Below are 18,625 nucleotides of genomic sequence, written 5' to 3' on the forward strand. Positions count from 1 at the left end.
AGACGCGATATGAGAATATAAAGTGTTAACCAGATACATTACAAGTGGCTACAAGTAACAAAACACAATTAAATACAGAATTTGCAAGCTAGAGAAAACAAAGAGGCAACCATTTTAATCGCACTTAAGTTACTTACACTCAATGGACGAAAAAATGATCCATGAACTGTGTATTGTAAAGTTCCTGTCAAGTTCTGCAAAGTCCCATACATCAATAGTCTTTTTGAAGCACGCGTCAGAAAAATGACTGGAACACAGCACAAGGATGGGGCTATAATGCTGAGGTATTTTTGCTAAAATAAACTTCACTAAAATAGACTCTTCACAGCCTCATCTTTGCGTAGGGAAAAATAACACCAACTTTCCCTCACACTTCAGAGCACAGCGTCTTTGCAACATGATTCAACCAGGATCTGCTACAATATTTGTTTTCTTTCTACTGTGTTTGTGGGCAGGGCTGGGTTTTAAATTTTTCAACAAATGGGCGCGGCTTGAGTTCTGTATTGACACAGCTAAAGATTTGTTACCCTGACATTTCATTTAACCCACTATGAGTAGACTGTTTTATAGATTTAAGCCTTGTCTGGACATTTCACTTCACTTAGAGCTGTGTCACTCACTGCATGGAAGGTCATTTTCAAAAACCCATAATATGGGCTCTTTAATGTCGTTTTGAAATCAAGGTGACCTCTAGGTTAGAAAGTCATGTTTGATCAATCATGATCAAGTATTCCAGAGAGCCATGTATTAATATTATATAATGTAATTTTAAGTAAAAACCCCGCTTCAAATAATTTCTAAATGAAACGCCCCAACTCATTATTCCCTACATCACTTCATGACATGTCATTTCAGCTTTTCTTTGTTGCATCATTGCATCTGACGTGTTGTACTTTATCTCCCTTTTCCACACGTTTGCATCTTTGTCTCCATCTTTACATCCATTCTACACCCTCAACCCTTCCACCTATTCCTTTGCTTGTTCACTTAATCCACCGGTGTGTGGAAATCAGGAATTGTGCGGTTGGAGCAGAAGAACACCTCTCTATTTGATAAGGATATCTTTGATGACGGCCCATATGAAGTTGGAGATGAAAACCGACTTGATGCAGAACTGGTCCCTGTTCCTGCTAACAGTTATTTAGGTGAGTCCATCATCACATTCCATTCATCATTCACATCACCCTAAAACTGATCCTGATCCCCTGAACCTTGGTTCATCGTGTGACTTTGTGTCACACTAAAGAATATTACTGTGATTTAGAAAATATAAACCTTTCAGTACAGTTAGCTTCAATCAGTTGATAGGATATGAGGTGTAGCATCGACAGATAATCTTCTTTGTAAGTCTGTGCTTTATTTGGTATCAATCTTGTTTGTGCAACTGTAGGTGTTCTGTTCTTGACTAGCATATCCAGTAACCATCCTGATCAGTTTGTGTATCAGTCACCTCCCCTTCAGGTGCCCAAGGAGAATGTTTCTGATGTGGCATCAAATAGCTATTTAGGTTTGTGGCGTTTCCTGGATGGCAACATTATTAGACATTTTGTCACCTTAGAATTATTAGGTTCTATCTGACATTTTTGTCAAAATTGAGTTATTGACATATTCTTGTTAATTGACAACTTATTTACATTATAGGATGTTTTTTTTTTTTACATAAGTTCTTTACATTTTAAGATTTTCTTATTTAAAAAAATAAATGTTACACACATACTGTTTGCTATGGAATGCAAAAACTTTTAACCTTAATATCTCAAAATCATTCAGAATGCAGATAGAACCTTATAATTCCAAGGTGATGATTTGTATACAGCCTGTCATCACATCAGTTGTTACACATCCTGTCAATTTACGTGAACAAATGTGAATGTACATTCATCTATGTTTTGACACTTATAAGCATGACTATTACTGTCTTTTTATTACTGTTTTTTTTTTTACATTGATATTGCATGGAGAAAAAATATGGAGTATCCAAGTCAATCTGAATACACATTGTTGGTGTGTTTAAACATTGCAAATTTCATCATTACTGAGTATGCATTTTTATACATACTGTGTAAAAATATTCATACTCACCTCTTTTTACAGCTGTGACCTTGCACCACAAAATCAGTCGTTGTACTGGTCTATGTTTTGGAAATACCAAAAAATAGATTAGATGGATCAAAAATCTAGAAATTGTTTAGGAAGATTATTTTTAGATTTGATGCTTTAAATATATCAAAGCTTATATTTGATTAGTAATGTGCAATGCTAAGCAAATTATTTGGAGATTTAAAGGTTATTCTCATTATTTAGTACTTTTTGAACCCTCAGATTCCTCAGATTTTCATCTCAGCCAAATATTGCCCTCTCCCAACAAAATATGCATTAATAAAAAACAGATTTATAGAACAAAAATGACACTCATGACTTGGTTTGTGGTCCAGGGTCACATGTATAATGTCACAGCTTTGTTATTCAGCGTTTATTGACTTTTTACCCACATCAAACTAAACTCCACACACCATGACGATGAAGCGAAAAGCTGCTTTATGATGACTTAGCACATTTATTAAAATGGAAAAATGACATTGTAAAAGCATTCATGCCCTGAACTGAGTACTTGGTTAAACAGATTTGACAACAATTGGTTTTGATGTGGCAAGATTTTTGCAGATCTGGATTTGGAAGTTTTCTGTCACTTTTCTCTGTGTACCATCTCACACTCTGCTAGACTGATGAGGACTGTCAGTGGACAGCCATATTTAAGTTTGTGCAAAAAGATGAAAAGAAGAAGTTTGATTGGGTTAAAGCCCAGACTCATGTTGGGATGACATTGTGCAGGGGTCTGGTTTCCTCATTATGCTCATGTCAGAGATGCTCGTTTTTCATGTTGCTCGTATCTGAGGTTCATCAGGGTTGAGAACCTTTTTTCTCACAGTCTGCAAGTTGTTTATAGGTGTCTTTACACATACTAAGCTGATTGTCATGTATATTAACTGAGGAGAAGCTTGAATCTAAACGCTCCTCCATAAAGACCAGCATTCTCATTTAAAAATGTGGCACAAGCACAAAAGACATCCCGCGCAAAAGTTGGGATCTATAAAAAAACAAACTTGACAGGAGAATCTCTAAATAAATTTTGAGTAAACATACTCAGCTGGAATACTGAGTTAATTGAACCAATTTAAGTCATCATATGAGCAATAATAATTAATAAACAATGATAAATTTATTCTGGCTACATTCATTTTTAGGTAGGTTTCTACGCAAAGTTTATAAATGAAACCCCAGATCAGTGGAGTTTTGCATACATGATAATGAGCACAACATACATGATGGAGCACAACCAGAGCAACCATTAGCAACCCAGCAAGCATTTTATGTGTGTGTGTGTGTGTTAAAAAAAATGTATAATAGACATCCAAACATAGATGTCCAGGCTAAAACAAGGCCAAATGTGCACCAGTGAAAATCCAATCTAATAATAGTAAAAAAAAACAGACTAGTCTTCAAATACACTGTGATGAATGACTACACGTGAGGTTTGTCTAATCTGTATTTTTAATGACTAGTCTATTTTTAGGCTGTTGTTAGATGTGTATTAGATGTATATTTTCACTGACAACTAAAATGTAGCCTTGTTGAAGCCAAGATGCCTATGTTTGGATGTCTTATTAAATGTCTTTTTTTAAATCATGGTGCGCTCAGACAAGCATCTCAACATCTCAACAGCTCTTTCTCTCACCTCTGCAAGTTGTGATGTGCAAACTCAGCTATTAGACCTTATATAAACAGGTGTTTAACTATCCAAAGCATGTACAGTCAATTGAATTTGCCACAACCAATTATCATTATTAAGATCTCAAAGATGAGCTTGGAATGCTCTTGAGCTAAATCAAGTGTCATAGAAAAGGGTATGAAAACTTTTGCAATGTAACTTTATTTTTTTATTGCCAAATCTGCTGACCCAGCTTAATTGGTTTTATCTGCTTCAGGTTTCTCTTTGGATTCTGGAAAAATGCTGACTAAGAGAGGTCAGTTGACTATAGTTGCTGGGGCTCCAAGAGCCAATCACAGTGGGGCAGTTGTGCTTTTAAAGAAGGATGAGGCTAAATCCTCCTTGTTGACGGCTGAGTACACCCTAGAGGGTAGTGGACTTGCCTCTTCCTTTGGTTATGACCTTGCAGTGCTTGACATCAATGGAGATGGGTAAAAATTATACAATATATTAATTTATTTTATTTTAATAGAAATTGGGATTATTTTGCCTTATTTGTATTTTTATTGATATTTTTGTGATTTAGCTTTGTGAGATTAGCTATGTTTATTTTTTTTACTTTTTCATAATCATTTTAGTTATCAGTTTTGTAATGTTATAATGTTCTTCTACACATCTTTTTTTCTATATATGTTTATTTTAACCGAAATTTTAAAGTTTAATTAATTAAAAAAATACATTTTTGTTTTATTTATTTATTTATTTATTATTCATCTTATCACATTTTTACAGCTTTATTAACAAAAGATCAATATAGTTTAATAGATGTACTGCAAGTTTTTTTTTAAATCTATATTTTTAATATAATTTAATTAAAGTATTTCTGTGTTAATAACAAAACATTTAAGTTTTATTAACCTTTAGTTTTATAAATACACTATTCCAGAAGCATAATTATTTGAACTGATTCTTAAAACAGGTGGCAAGACATTGTAGTTGGAGCACCTCAGTACTTCATTAAAGATGGTGATATTGGTGGAGCAATCTATGTTTACCTTAACGAGGAAGGAGCTTGGGACAAGATTACTCCAAAGAGAATTGATGGACCTGCTTATTCCATGTTTGGTTTGGCTGTGGAAAACATGGGAGATGTGAATCTGGATGGATATCAAGGTATGTGTTCAGTATGTGTTATGAATACAACTAATGCAAACATATTAAAACATTTCTTGCCACATGTTATTAAAGCAGAACCAATTGCACTCATTTAAATTATTTTTTAATGTGACCTATACTGTATCTTCAGATGTTGCTGTTAGCGCCCCATATGACAGCAATGGAGCTGGAAACGTGATTATCTTCCACGGTTCACCACAAGGACTGAAAAAATCCCAGGTGCAGCCATATATCCACTTTACTTTCTGTTTACTTATTGACACATTTTCCATACACTTTTTTATGAATGGTTCTTTGATAATTTAAGGTTCTTGGAGGAAAAGATCACAATGTGAAACTCTTTGGATACTCTCTTGCTGGGAACATGGATCTGGACAGAAATAATTACCCTGATCTGGCCATTGGATCTCTTTCTGATTCAGTGTTTGTGTACAGGTATGATCCTACTGATGGACAGGACAATACCATATTGATAATACAGTTTATTTAATTTAATAATATCATCAATCATCTTTGATCATACGATTTTATATTTTATTGAATATTTAATAATATTTTATTTTAAGATTTATTTATTATTATTTTATAAAATTGCATAGAGCAGCCACACATTCTTTTATTCATTGAGCACTGTAAAACATAATTAGTTTTCAGTTTTTCCTATTTTTTACAATTCATTTTGAGGCAGATCTCTGCTTTGACAAGCTTTGATGTTGAAAAGTTTAACAAAGACATTTTTATTAACATTTATTCATTTTAAATCATATTCTCTGCATTGGTCAAGTAAAAATGGTTAAAATGTATATACTTCTTCTTTCACGATATAAAAATGTCAATAAAGGTCAATTTACACATAAGTAAATAAACAAACACATGTGAATGAAAAATTTGTGAATTAATATTTTACAAAATCTTTTTTTTTAAATGTACAGATAAATCATTTAACCTTGAATGCATTAATTATGTTGTATATACTATAGGTCGCGTTCCGTTATAAATATTGAAAAGACTGTCACCACCACACCGAAAGAGCTAGACCTCACTAAGAAAAACTGCAACAATGGAAACAATATATGGTGAGAAAACTATGAACAAAATAATCATTCAACATATTACTAAACAGAGCTTGTCTGAAGTAGATTTTGATTGTGTGTTCTAGCCTTGATGTGAAAGCCTGCTTCAAATTTTCTGTCAAACCCAAAACCTACAATCCAACTCTGAGTAAGTACATGTCTAACTTACTTATCAGTAAATTAATCAGCAGTTGTTCATCTCTGTCGAGCAGAAGATCATCTCCATATTATTTTTCCTCATCTTCTTTAGAGGTGGCATACACCATCAGGGTTGAATCTGAAAGGAAAAAACTAAATCTTCCTTCTAGAGTCATTTTTAATCCACGCTCAAACAATGATTATGAAAGCACTGGGATTGTGGAGCTCAAGGGTCAAGGCACAGAAAGCTGCATCTACAGAAATCTCATGCTGCAGGTACGAAACTTACTTAATAACAGCTTTAGATCATATTTTCATTCATTTCTATTTGTAATAATTGTTGTTATGCCTGTTTAAACAGCATGGTTGCTGTGATCTAGTTGGTCATGAGTTGGTTTAAGCTGCTTTTAGCTGGTCATGAGCTTGTTTAAGCTGGTTTTAGCTGTCAATGAGCTGGTTTAACTTGGATCTAGCTGGTTCTAGTTGGTCATGAGCTGGTTAAAGCTGCTTCTAGCTGTTCATGAGTGAGTTTAAGCTGGTTTAAGTTGTATCTAGCTGGTCATGAGCTGGTCTAAGTTGGATCTAGCTGGTCATGAGCTGATTCTAGCTGGTTTTATTTGGTCATTAGTTAGTTTAAGCTGGTTCTAGCTGGTCTTGAGCTAGTTTGAGATGATTTTAGCTTGTCATGAACTTGTTTAAGTTGGGTCTGGTTATAAGCTGGATTATGATCTTTCTTTGTTGGTAGTTTGCTGGTTCTTGCTGGTCACATGCTGTTTTTTGCTGGTTTTTGATGGTCAGCAAAGAATCAGCATTAACAACCTCATGACCAGCAAAAATCTGCTTAAACCAGTATCTATGTCTCAACACCTAGATTACCAGCATATGCTGGGAAATTATGTAAAGTATCAATAAAAACGTTTTAAAATACAGCTTTTCATATAGGCTACATAGTAAAAGAACATTGTCCGAGTCACATAAAATTGATTACAAGAAATTAGGATTTCAGAAGTCACAATACACTCGCAAGCCACTTTATTTGCTACACCTTGAACACTAGTACTGGATTACACCTCCTTTTGCCTTCTTTGTGGCATAAATTCAGCAAGGTTTTATACACATTCCTCAAAGATTTTAGTCCATATTGGCATGATAGCATCAAATAGCAGTTACAGATTTCTGGCATCAACTAGGCATTTTTTGCCCACAGAACTGCTGCTTACTGGATGTTTTCTTTTTTTTTTAACATTTTCTGTAAGCCTTAGATATATTTGTGTTTGAAAATGACAGTAACAACAACATTTTTAAAGTACCCGGTTCAGCAAAGTCACTTAAATCACCATTCTTTCCTGGTGCTTGGTTTGAACTTCAACAGGTCATTCCTTTTAAACACATCTATGTGCTTAAATGAAGTGAGTTGCTATCATGTTATTGGCAGATTAAATATTTGTGTTGAACATATTGAAATGGTTAGTAAGTGTAAATCTGGAGTGTCCTGGAGGGCCATTGTCCTTTAAAGTTCAGTTCCAACTCCAATCAGACAAACCTGGGCTAGCTAATCAAGCTCCTACTAGGCTTTCTAGAAACATCCCTGCAGGTGTGTTGAAGCCAGTAGGAGCTAAAATCTGCAGGACACCTGCCCTCCAGGACCAAGTTTGGACATCCCTGGTGTAGATCAGTTCATGTTCAGTGTAGAATTGATTTACTGCCATCTAGTGGTGATGAAATCAATAGTTTTTTTTTAATATTCTGCATTGAAGGGATAGTTCATAAAACAATTTCCTTAATGTTTAAGCATTTCTTTCTTCTGGTGAACACAAAAGACATATTCCGCAGAATGATGTAAAAAGCAGCTATTGACATCCATAGTAGGAACACAAAATTATACTATATGTTTTTCCCCAATATTTTTCAGTATGTCTTATCCTCCAATTTTTCCAAAACTGTTAAAGTTACTTTCTTCTGTTGAACACAGGATAAGTAAATGATGACAAAATTTGTTATTATTTTTTTTTTCAAAGGAAGAAATGAAGCTTTAGTAATGGAAAGGTATCACAATGCAAACAATGGATCATGCTATCGTTTTTCAGTAATGCAAGTATGTTATGTGTGTACAAAGGAAACCCTAAAAGACAAACTGAGAGGCATTCCTATTGAAGTGTCTGTGGAGATCCTGAATCAAAACAAACGCAGGAGAAGACAGGCTGCTCTCCCTAACCTTCTTCCCATCCTGGACTCGAACCAAGAAGCTACCACTGTGGCCATGGTAAAAAAACATACAATATGTTCTAAAGCAGTTAATGATAATGAATTTTGTGACTTCTTTTTCAACTGTAAACCATAATCAGAATATGAATATATTTCACCTAATTTTTCAATGCTGAAGTAAACTGTTTATGGACCTGCAACACTTTTGTTTCATTAGCTGCAATAGTGTATTTAGAAAAAGAATATCACAAAAAACGGTTTACCTTACAAATCATTTTAATAAGTGGGACAATGCTATAATATGGTAAACAGAGGAGAATTGTAAAAACTAGACTTTTGAAAACCTTTTTTTTTTTTTTAAATAATACACTTTTTTTGAATATCATTAAGATATTTGATAAGGCTTTAAAGAGGAAAATGCAGTAAAAGAGTAAAATAATTACAATTTAAAATGAGGTTTCAATATTCTAAAATGCCTGTTTCAACATAATTACTCCCGTATTCAGTGTTGTGTTTCTTCAGAATTCATCCCTAAATGCTCACTTGGCACTAAAGAAATACTTCCTATAGCATTACAGCAGTTTTTTTTTTTCGATTAAAAATAGAAAAACCACTAGAATAGAGTTATATATTATATATTTATGCACTAACATTACACCAAACATTTTAAAGAATGCTAAAATGCAACGAAATAAGCAATTTTAACTAGCGTAATTAGTGTCATTAGTTTAACCCTTCTGTTGACGTACAGTAAGGGTCAAAAATGACCCGGGCATCATTTTAACAGCAGTAAAAAACATTACAAAAAAAATTATAATTTTTACATTTAGGGTACAACGGTTGTCCTTTGTGTAAATTTTAATCCACTAATTATAAAACCATTTTTACATAACAAAAACTAGTGGCACAAATATCCTCATTCAAACATACACACTTTTTAAACACAAACACACAATAAAAATCTGCTGATTGAACTTTTGAAACTTTTTTTTGCAGGGATACTTTTAGCATGAGAAAATATACCCTTTACGTTAGTCAAAACCTAGTGTTGGCCACTAACAAAACATTAATTAAATTCTCCACACTAATGAGGGAAAACCCCTAGACATTTACAGAGTTTGTTAGGAAGATCATGTTGTTTCTTCATGTAAAATAGATTTGAGGACTGAAATTAAATGTAGCTGCTTTATTTTAGAGGTTTAGTGAAGGTTGGTCATTTTTGATCCAAAGAGCAAACGATGTATAGGGAATTCAAAGACAACAGTAAGGTTAACCATGTCATTGTGAAGCCAATTTTTATTATTTTTGAAGAAGTCAAGATCATTTATTTTCATTCACTCTTTAATGAAAGAATTATGAATCTATAATATTGCTCAAGTAAATCCTCTGCTTTTTACTTGGAACTGAATTATACCAAAACCTGCAAACCAAATACATAATTACACATCTAATCGGGTGTTAACTGAATCTTATTGGCCTTTAGGTTCAATTTATCAAGGAAGGATGCGGTGCTGACCATCTGTGCCAAAGTGACCTGCAGCTACAGTATAAATTCCACACCAGGGAACCAAACAAAGACAACTTCTTTCCCTTTGACGAGTGAGTTTTTATTTTCATTTTGTCAATATTATATCATATTGTTCATTCTGTATGTCAGAGTGGACTCACTTCTTGTTCAAAGTACAAGCATTCGTTTTTATATACAGTATATGCAATTAGTGTGCTCTGGTTTCCCCCACAGTCCAAAGACATGCAGTATAGGTGAATTGAATAAACTAAATTGGCCATAGTGTATGTGTGTGAATGTGTATGGCTGTTTCCCAGTACTTGGTTGCAACTGGAAGGGCATCCGCTGTTTAAAACATATGCTGGATAAATTGTCAATTCATTCCACTGTGCCGACTACTGATGAATAAAGGGACTAAGCTGAAGGAAAATGAATGAATGAATGAATGAATGATTATGCAAACAGCAACAGACAGTGGCATGTAAAATGTGTTTAAACTTCTGGAATTAACTGAACTCCTGTGAACAAAACCAGGACTCCCTTCCCTAACAACTGTATGTATTTTATCTTCTTATTGAATTATTGAATGCCTCCTAAATGTAAAAACTTCAATTTATATTTCTCACAGAGAAAAAGGAGTTCCTATCCTGTCTCTTAGCGATCAGAAGGAAATTGCCCTGGAGATTAAAGCAGTCAACCTGGGCGAAGATGCTTATGAAACACAGTTGACTGCCTCATTCCCCAAATCCCTCTCTTATTCTGCTGTTCGCACTCAGTCTGGTGTAAGTTCAACTGCAAGATTAACAAGTCATTAGTCTTTTTTTTGTCATCATATAATATTAATGGGATATTCACCCAAAACTGTTTACTCATACATTACTTGTTCCAAAGCTGTTAGACTTTCTTTCTTCTGTTGAACACTAAAAAGATATTTTAAGGGAAGCTGGAAACCTGTAACTATAAACTTTCATAGCATGTAGAAATAATGGTTTTGAGGATTTAGCTTTGTTCAAAATGTTTTATATCGTGTTTAACAGAATAAAGAAACTCATTAAGTTTTGAAATCACTTGAAGGTGAGTAAATAGTGAGTACATTTAAATATTTGGGTGAACTATCCCTTAAAGAACGTGCTTGTCATAACTCCGGACTCTTTACAGGATAAACAGATCAGCTGTTTAGTCAATCAGAATGGCTCACAAGCAGATTGTGACCTTGGAAATCCATTCAAAAAGGATGCTCAGGTGAGCATTTCAAGTATATTTGAATACGTTAATTATGTTTTTGCCCATTTTGAATTTTTATTAAATATTAAGAACATATAAAACATGTTTTATTTGTACTGTAAGATGCTTTTGTATATAATCATGTGCTTGACTGAGGTGTTTGGATGTGAAACACCATCTATCAGGCACGTAGCCAGCCTGGTGAATAGGGTGGTTCTTTTATCTCTTAAAGTGGACCTTTTTGCAGTTATTATCCTTATTCTTTAATTTAATTATATTATTATTATTTTATATGCAGTTTACTGACATTTTAGCACTATTTTTAGCTGGATTAGCTTGCCGGATGGTCATCATAACCAAACTTTTTGAGGTATCAAAAACATTTGCAAAAATTTTAGAAATAAATATATATTGTTTTTTTGTTTTGACTGAAAGTCAGACTATAATTGTTTGCATTTATTGGAAGCCTTTTTGATGCCTTCACAGTTTATAATTGTGTAGCACTGAAAATAAGACAAATGAGCTCATGTATGGGACAAATTCTGGACCTTTTATCAGTCGGTGGGTGGCTACGGGCTACGGGCCTGAGTTATAGTATTACTCTAACTTCTGCAGGTCAGATTTTCACCACAGAATGAGTGTTTATTAGCTCTCAGAATGACTTATACTTTTGCTAATTATTATTTTAATTCAGTTGTTAATTTCACTTTTCATTTATTGTGAATTGTAAAGTGTTTTTCCTATCAATAGTTTTAGTGGTTACTAAAATAATAATTAAAACAGCTAGTTTAATTTATGTTGTGGCCTTTACATTAATAATAATAATTATTATTTCTGTTTCAGACAACATTTTACATTATTTTGAGCACGGGAGGAATTTCTTTGGATACCACTGAAATTGAAATCGACCTTAAACTCAAAACGTGAGTAGTCATTCTTGACAAAAGCATCATTTTAATTCAGTACATTAATTTACCTTTAACATGTCAGGATTCATAGACTTATGCTTCTGTTCCAACTAAATAACTCTAAATATTGAACTTGTTTTCAAAGGAATGAACTGATCTGAATGCACATTTAAAAAACAATCTCTACTGACTTCTATAAAAAATGTATGTGACTTGAAGTGTTGTAATTTGCAGGACAAGTGAACAGAAGCAATTGCAAGCAGTCAAAGCCAAAGCCATTGTTAAGATCCAGCTGCTGTTGTCCCTCTCAGGGTAGGTTTGCTAACCGCTATCATTTTTTTGGTTTGTATTATCAATGTTCTATCTTTGTAACTTCAACTTTCATCATGTATTATCTGCAGGGTAGCCAAGCCATCTCAGGTCTTCTTTACTGGAGAGGTTAAAGGAGAGAGTGCCATAAAGGTGGCAGGTGATGTCGGAAGTCCAATTGACTATGAATTCAGGGTGAATATTACACTGCAAAAAATGCTCTTTTTTGAACATAGCTCTTACATTTAGTTAAAACATTATAAGAAAATAAATGACGAGCCCGAGTCAGAATGAACCCAGAACATTCTTAAACTCAATCTTTTTATATAGTTTTAGTTTACTGCATTTAGATGTAAAGGAAGTGGCTCCTTGGTGTGTTCTGGACGTTAATGCATTTCAACAACCTATTGTCTTGTTTTCTGTGTCCCTCACCAATTCTACAATTGGTAACAATTTACTCTAAATGTGATCATCTCAAATAATGCAGATACAATAAACTGCTGACTTCTCTGTCATATTTCAATCCTTTTGGCAAATGATCATCAACACATTTTAGAGTGAAAGTTGGTTGCAGTGAATTTTAGAATACAGTTTAAGATTTTTTTTATATTTCTCTTTAAATCTCTAAAGGGTCTTGCCCCACCTTATCTCTGAGCACATACACCCCTATTAGCCCACTCGTTCTCTTAGGTCAGCTGATCAGTTTCTTCTAATTGTACCATTTAGAAGTGTAAGTTTAGAGGGGATTGTGCTTTTGCTGTGGTAGGTCTTAGACTTTGGAATTATTTGCTGCTGCCCATTAGACAGGCCTCTTCCATGTTCTCATTTAAATCAGCTCTTAAAACTCTTTTTTTCCTTGGCATTTGACAACTGATGTTGATAACTGGTTATTTTAATCCATATGCCTTTTTAGGTAGTTTAGCTTTACTTTAATCTTGTATTTTGTGTATTTTATATACTATTATGCTTATTTTGTTGTATATTTCTGTACAGCACTTTGGCTCACTTCTGTGTTTTTAAAATTTGGGTCGAGGCAAATAAATTACTTACAGTATAATAAAAAAATGTTTTTAACGAATTCCTACAAACAAAAAGAATATCTAGTCTCTAATAAATACTATTGGTCCATAAAACAAGAAAAAATTGCTTAAAACTGTTACGTTTTTTAAAAATGTCATATATTAAGCAATTTTAGTAAAAAAATATCATCAAAACAGCAATATTTTGGAGAGGGTGCTCGCTGCAGAGCCATTTGAGGAGAGCTGAGCTCCAGCGAGGGGGAGCATGAGCTGTCGCTCCTCCTCCTGTAAGCTGTTTTAATGCGTACACCAACCCCACCCCTAACGCTACCCCCAGTGACATCACTCGTAGAAGAAGTGCAAAAAAGGTGGAGCTCAAGCTTAAGCTCCTCCTCGCTGGAGCTCAGCTCTCCTTGAATGGCTCTGCAGCGAGCACCACTTGAATATTTGATCTAAGACTGTTGGGTCTTAAAAGCATACCATTTTGCCTTACAAGCATAGACAATGCACAGTTTGGTGCACAGTTTTGGTGAAGACTGCATTAAAAGCAAACAATTAACTGCAAGATGAACAGTAATTCAATTCAATCAATTCATCTTTATTTCTATAGTTGTATTACAATGTAGATTGTGTCAACAGTTTAACATAGACGTTCTAGTACAGGGGTGGCCAACCCTGTTCCTGGAGAGCCACTTTCCTGCAGATTTCAGTTGCAACCCATATCAAACACACCTGGCTGTAATTATCACGTGGTGTTCAGGTCCTAATTAATTGGTTCAGGTGTGTTTGATATGAGTAGCAACTGAAACTTGCAGGGAGGTGGCTCTCCAGGAACAGGGTTGGCCACCCCTGTTCTAGTAGATTAAAACTGTGTCAGTAGAGTTTTCAGAGTTGAAGTTTGATAACAATAACATAAAATGAGATAACATTTCTTTAAAAATATGCCATATATATATGGCATATATATATATATATATATATATATATATATATATATATATATATATATATATATATATATATATATATATATATATATTCTATTATTATTTTTTTTGGACTCTTAGATTCCTTATTTTCCTAACCTTAAACATCATACTTTTTTGTTTGTGGTTTTGCATGCATATATAAAAATTACATTCTAACTGTCGTACATGCCTGTTATTATTATTTTGCTATTATTTTGTCGCCAGGTTACAAACTTGGGCAAACCCCTGAAGTCTTTCGGCAGGGCGTCTATGATCATCCAATGGCCAAAGCATAACTCTCAAGGCAAATGGCTGCTGTATCTTATGAAGATGACATCAACCGGCTTAGACAGCTTGAGCTGCACCAACTCAGATGAGGTCAACAAACTCGGTTTAAAGGTAGCTCTTGATTCAGTCAAAAAGATTATTATACTGTACATACATTTTTCTCTTGTTTCACAAATAAATCAGCTGCCTAAGAAGTGACCTGATCACATGTTCTGCTTTTTGATCATCAAGGAGCTTTCAGTGTCAAGAACTAAACGTGAAGTTGGGGAAACTTCAGCAGCAGAGGGAAAAACCGCCTTTTTTACAGATAAAAGGAAATACACACTTTTGGTAAAGTCATATAAACATTAAGTAAACATTGCTTCTGAAGTAAAAGACTAGTAGTTTTGATCAGATTTTTTTTTTTTACATTAGTCTGCACTAGATCTCCCATAATGATTGACATCTTACAAATGTTTAACACTAATGTACTCTTGGGGAAGTTTTCATCTACTCTGGGGTGATTTTGAGTCTTAATTTGGCCATAATTTTTTCTGTGTTTCAGCTAGCAAAATTATATTGGTGACGGATATTTTAAGAAAATGCTTTGACATTTTTAAAAAACTCAACAATGCACTCTTGGCAAATTTACTACCTATTTGTGTTGTTAGGTATGAAAACATCCACTGAATTAAATTGCTGTAAAAGTTCATTCATTCATTTTCTGCCGCCTTTCTGGGGCCAGGTTGTGGGAGCAGTAGTCTCAGGAGAGAACCCCAGACTTCCCTCTCTCCCTTTCGGTCATGACCCATAGATGTGAGTAGGAATGTAGATTGACCTGTAAATCGAGAGCTTTGCCTTCCGACTCAGCTCTTTCTTTACCACAATGGACCAGAACATTGACCGCATTACTGCTGTTGCTGCACCAATCCACCTGTCAATCTCACATTCCATCATTCCCTCACTCGTGAACAAAACTCCAAGATACTTAAACTCCTCCACCTGGGGTAAGGATTTTCCTCCAACCTGGAGAAGGCAAACCAACCTTTTCCGGTGGAGCACTATGGCCTCGGACTTGGAGGTGCTGATTCTAATCCCAGCTGCGTCACACTTGGCAGCAAACCGCCCCAGCGCATGCTGAAGGTCCATATTCGATGAAATCAATAGAACAACATCGTCTGCGAATAACTAAGATTAAATTTTGTGGTCCCCAAACCGGACACCCTCCTGCCCAAGGCTGCACCTTGAAATTCTGTCCATAAAAATTCTGAATTGAATTGGTGACAAGGGGCAGCCCTGCCGGAGTCCAACATGCACTGGATACAAATGTGACTGATTGCCGGCAATGCAAACAGCAATTTTTTCAGCAATTTTTAAATTGCTGTAAAAATGCATCAGATAATTTTTTCAATTTTTTTAGCATAAATCAGTTAGTCAACCTCAGCCCTGATCAAAACTACTAAATTGCTTAAAATATGACAGGATTCTCTTTAATTGCCAAATTCACAAATTATGTCACTGACATGGTGAAAGAACACACAAAATGACGTATTTTCAATATAAAAAGCTATTGTGGACTGGATTTTTTACCTTTTATCAAGGTTTTGGACATGTAACACAACATTGCCTGTGATGCATTGTTTTTCATTGATTTTCATTTTTCTCCTTAATTTACTGTTGGTGGCTGTTTTTGCCCCAAAAAGCTTAGTTTATGTATGGTTTTCTCTCGTGTGTAAGAATATATTGAATTCTTTATTTAATACAAAATTATAAACAGCACGTTTTATTGCTTTAAACAAAACCATATTTCCAAATCACACAATGTTTTCATCAAAAACAAATACATTATTTTCAACCCAACACAGCATATTTTTTACACTCCGAATGACTTTAAACTTGTCCAACATTTTCATTGACATATTAAAAAGTTAAATCATGCCTTATTCTTGCTCTTTAAAAAATCTGATCAATTTTGTAATTGGTATCATACAAACCCTTGTGCCTCCTACTAATGTATGTCACCATTATTGCTTGTCCTAAAATAAAATTTAGCAGACGCCCTTTTTCTTTTTTTCGGTATTTGTGTGTGAGAGTGACCTTCGCGAACTTATCTTGATGTGTCTGAGAAAATCTAAATATGCATCTCAGCGTTCAGAACTTCATGGAGTAAATAAAAACGAAGACTGCATATTTATGCACCATCAAATGTGGTTATAATGGAAGTCAGTGGTGCAAAAACAGCCACAAACAATAAATTAGAGAGAAAATTTAAAAATCTAACACGCATCAAAGCCAATGCTGTTACTAATCGTTCCATTTCCAAGACTGTGATAAAAAGTAAAATAAAATCTATTCCACAATTGCTTTTTATATAAAAAATACGTCAATATTTGTGTTTCCACCAAACCAGTGGCATCGTTTGTGAACTTTGAAATTAAAGATTTAAAATCCTGTAATTTTTAAAAACATTTAGTAGTTTTGATCAGGACTGAGGTAGATTAACAAATTTATGCAAAAAAAAATTAAGAAAATATTTTTCTGATTAATTTTTTACAGCAGTTTAATTCAGTGGATGTTTTCATCTATAACATAACAAAATTATAGTCAATTCAAAAAAAAAAAAGAATCATTCAAACCCTAAAAAATATGTATATTAAAAGTGATAATTCACCCAAAAAATAAATATGCACTTAGCCATTCTCAAGTGATCCCAAACCTTCATGAGTTTCTTTTTTTTTCTGTTGAAAGTTTACCGAAATGCTAATGGCTACCAGTTTCAAACATTTTTCAAAATATCTTATTTTGAGTTCAGCAGAAAAAAGAAACTCAAACAGGTTTAGAACAAGTGAAGGGTCAAAAAAATGATTGTTAATGTTATCCCTTTGAGGCTCCCACATGAACACTGAATGTGTCATAATGTATATATATGGTCAATGTTTCTCACTAATAATCATCCTCTTGTTTCCAATCACCTTTCAGTCATGTGATGATGGTGCGGAGTGTATAAATTTCATATGTCCTCTTACGGGAATGGACAGCAATGCTGTTATTAGTCTGCGTGCTTACCTTTGGAATGCCACTTTCCTGGAGGTGAGTGGCACTCTTGATTTTGTGATGTATTAAAACCTATTCACATTTAATAAATGTATTCAAAAACACCTGAAAAAATGCAATCTTAGTTACTGTAACTTTAAGACAACTTTATTTCATGAGCAGATTTTACATTTATGAGTCATAATTACACACACGTACACAAGTATAGGTGTCTATGGGGACTGTTTATAGATGTAATGATTTATTTACTGTTCATACTGTAAATTTCACCCCTACACATAAACCCAACTCTCACAATAAACAATCTGCATTCATACATTTCCAAAATACTTCATTCTGTGTGATTAATGAGCCAAAAAATGTCAAATTTTACTGGCACTGCTATACTTGTGGGGACATTTGGTGGCCACAATGTAATAAATACAAGGCTCACACAGAAAATTATTTTATTCTTTATTAATTTTCTTTTCGGCTTAATCACTTCATTAATAAACATACCTTTATTATAAACATTTAACTTATCCAGCATATTTTACACAGCGGATGCCCTTCCAGCTGCAACCCATCACTGGGAAACACCCATACACTACGGACAATTTAACTTACCCAGTTCACTTATAGCACATGTCTTTGGACTTTTTTTGGGGAAACCGGAGCACCTGGAGGAAACCTACGCCAACACGAGGAGAACATGCAAACTCCACACAAAACACCAACTTACCTAGCCAAGGCTTAAACCAGCCACCTTCTATTTGTGAGGTGACAGTGCTATCTACTGTACCACCGCGCCACCCATAAAACACTTATTATCATATACTTATTTAAAAAAAAAATAGCTTTTTTAATTTGTACAATTGCATTTTATTTCAACAGAATTAAAAACTGTCCTTTTATTTTACTTGGGTAATTGCAATTATGATTTCATATCTCATCTTTAAATCTTGAAAGTGTATGCATTTTTTCTCAGAATTGCATGGAAAAACAAAATTATGAGAAAAACTAAACTCATTATCTAATTTATCACTTTTTTAATTCTGTGGTGAGAAATAAATTTCCTTAGTGTACAAA

The 18,625-nt window shown here is 34.1% G+C and overlaps 1 protein-coding gene across 2 annotated transcripts in view; it reads left to right on the plus strand.

Moving 5' to 3' along the window:
* The window catches only part of itga6b (integrin, alpha 6b), a 41,130-nt gene that overhangs the window by 18,951 nt on the left and 3,554 nt on the right, over nucleotides 1–18,625 (plus strand). For both annotated transcript variants that reach the window (XM_009291986.5, NM_001013448.1), the window contains 18 exon segments: nucleotides 1,014–1,145; nucleotides 3,987–4,200; nucleotides 4,689–4,882; nucleotides 5,016–5,104; nucleotides 5,193–5,320; nucleotides 5,866–5,961; nucleotides 6,045–6,106; nucleotides 6,209–6,372; nucleotides 8,213–8,359; nucleotides 9,785–9,900; nucleotides 10,437–10,590; nucleotides 10,967–11,050; nucleotides 11,876–11,955; nucleotides 12,175–12,252; nucleotides 12,342–12,444; nucleotides 14,462–14,635; nucleotides 14,756–14,854; nucleotides 17,483–17,593. In XM_009291986.5, the coding sequence (XP_009290261.2) occupies nucleotides 1,014–1,145; nucleotides 3,987–4,200; nucleotides 4,689–4,882; nucleotides 5,016–5,104; nucleotides 5,193–5,320; nucleotides 5,866–5,961; nucleotides 6,045–6,106; nucleotides 6,209–6,372; nucleotides 8,213–8,359; nucleotides 9,785–9,900; nucleotides 10,437–10,590; nucleotides 10,967–11,050; nucleotides 11,876–11,955; nucleotides 12,175–12,252; nucleotides 12,342–12,444; nucleotides 14,462–14,635; nucleotides 14,756–14,854; nucleotides 17,483–17,593 (2,225 nt within the window).

Source organism: Danio rerio, chromosome 1 (assembly GCF_049306965.1).
Source record: "Danio rerio strain Tuebingen ecotype United States chromosome 1, GRCz12tu, whole genome shotgun sequence".
In the NCBI taxonomy this organism is placed as follows: domain Eukaryota; kingdom Metazoa; phylum Chordata; class Actinopteri; order Cypriniformes; family Danionidae; genus Danio; species Danio rerio.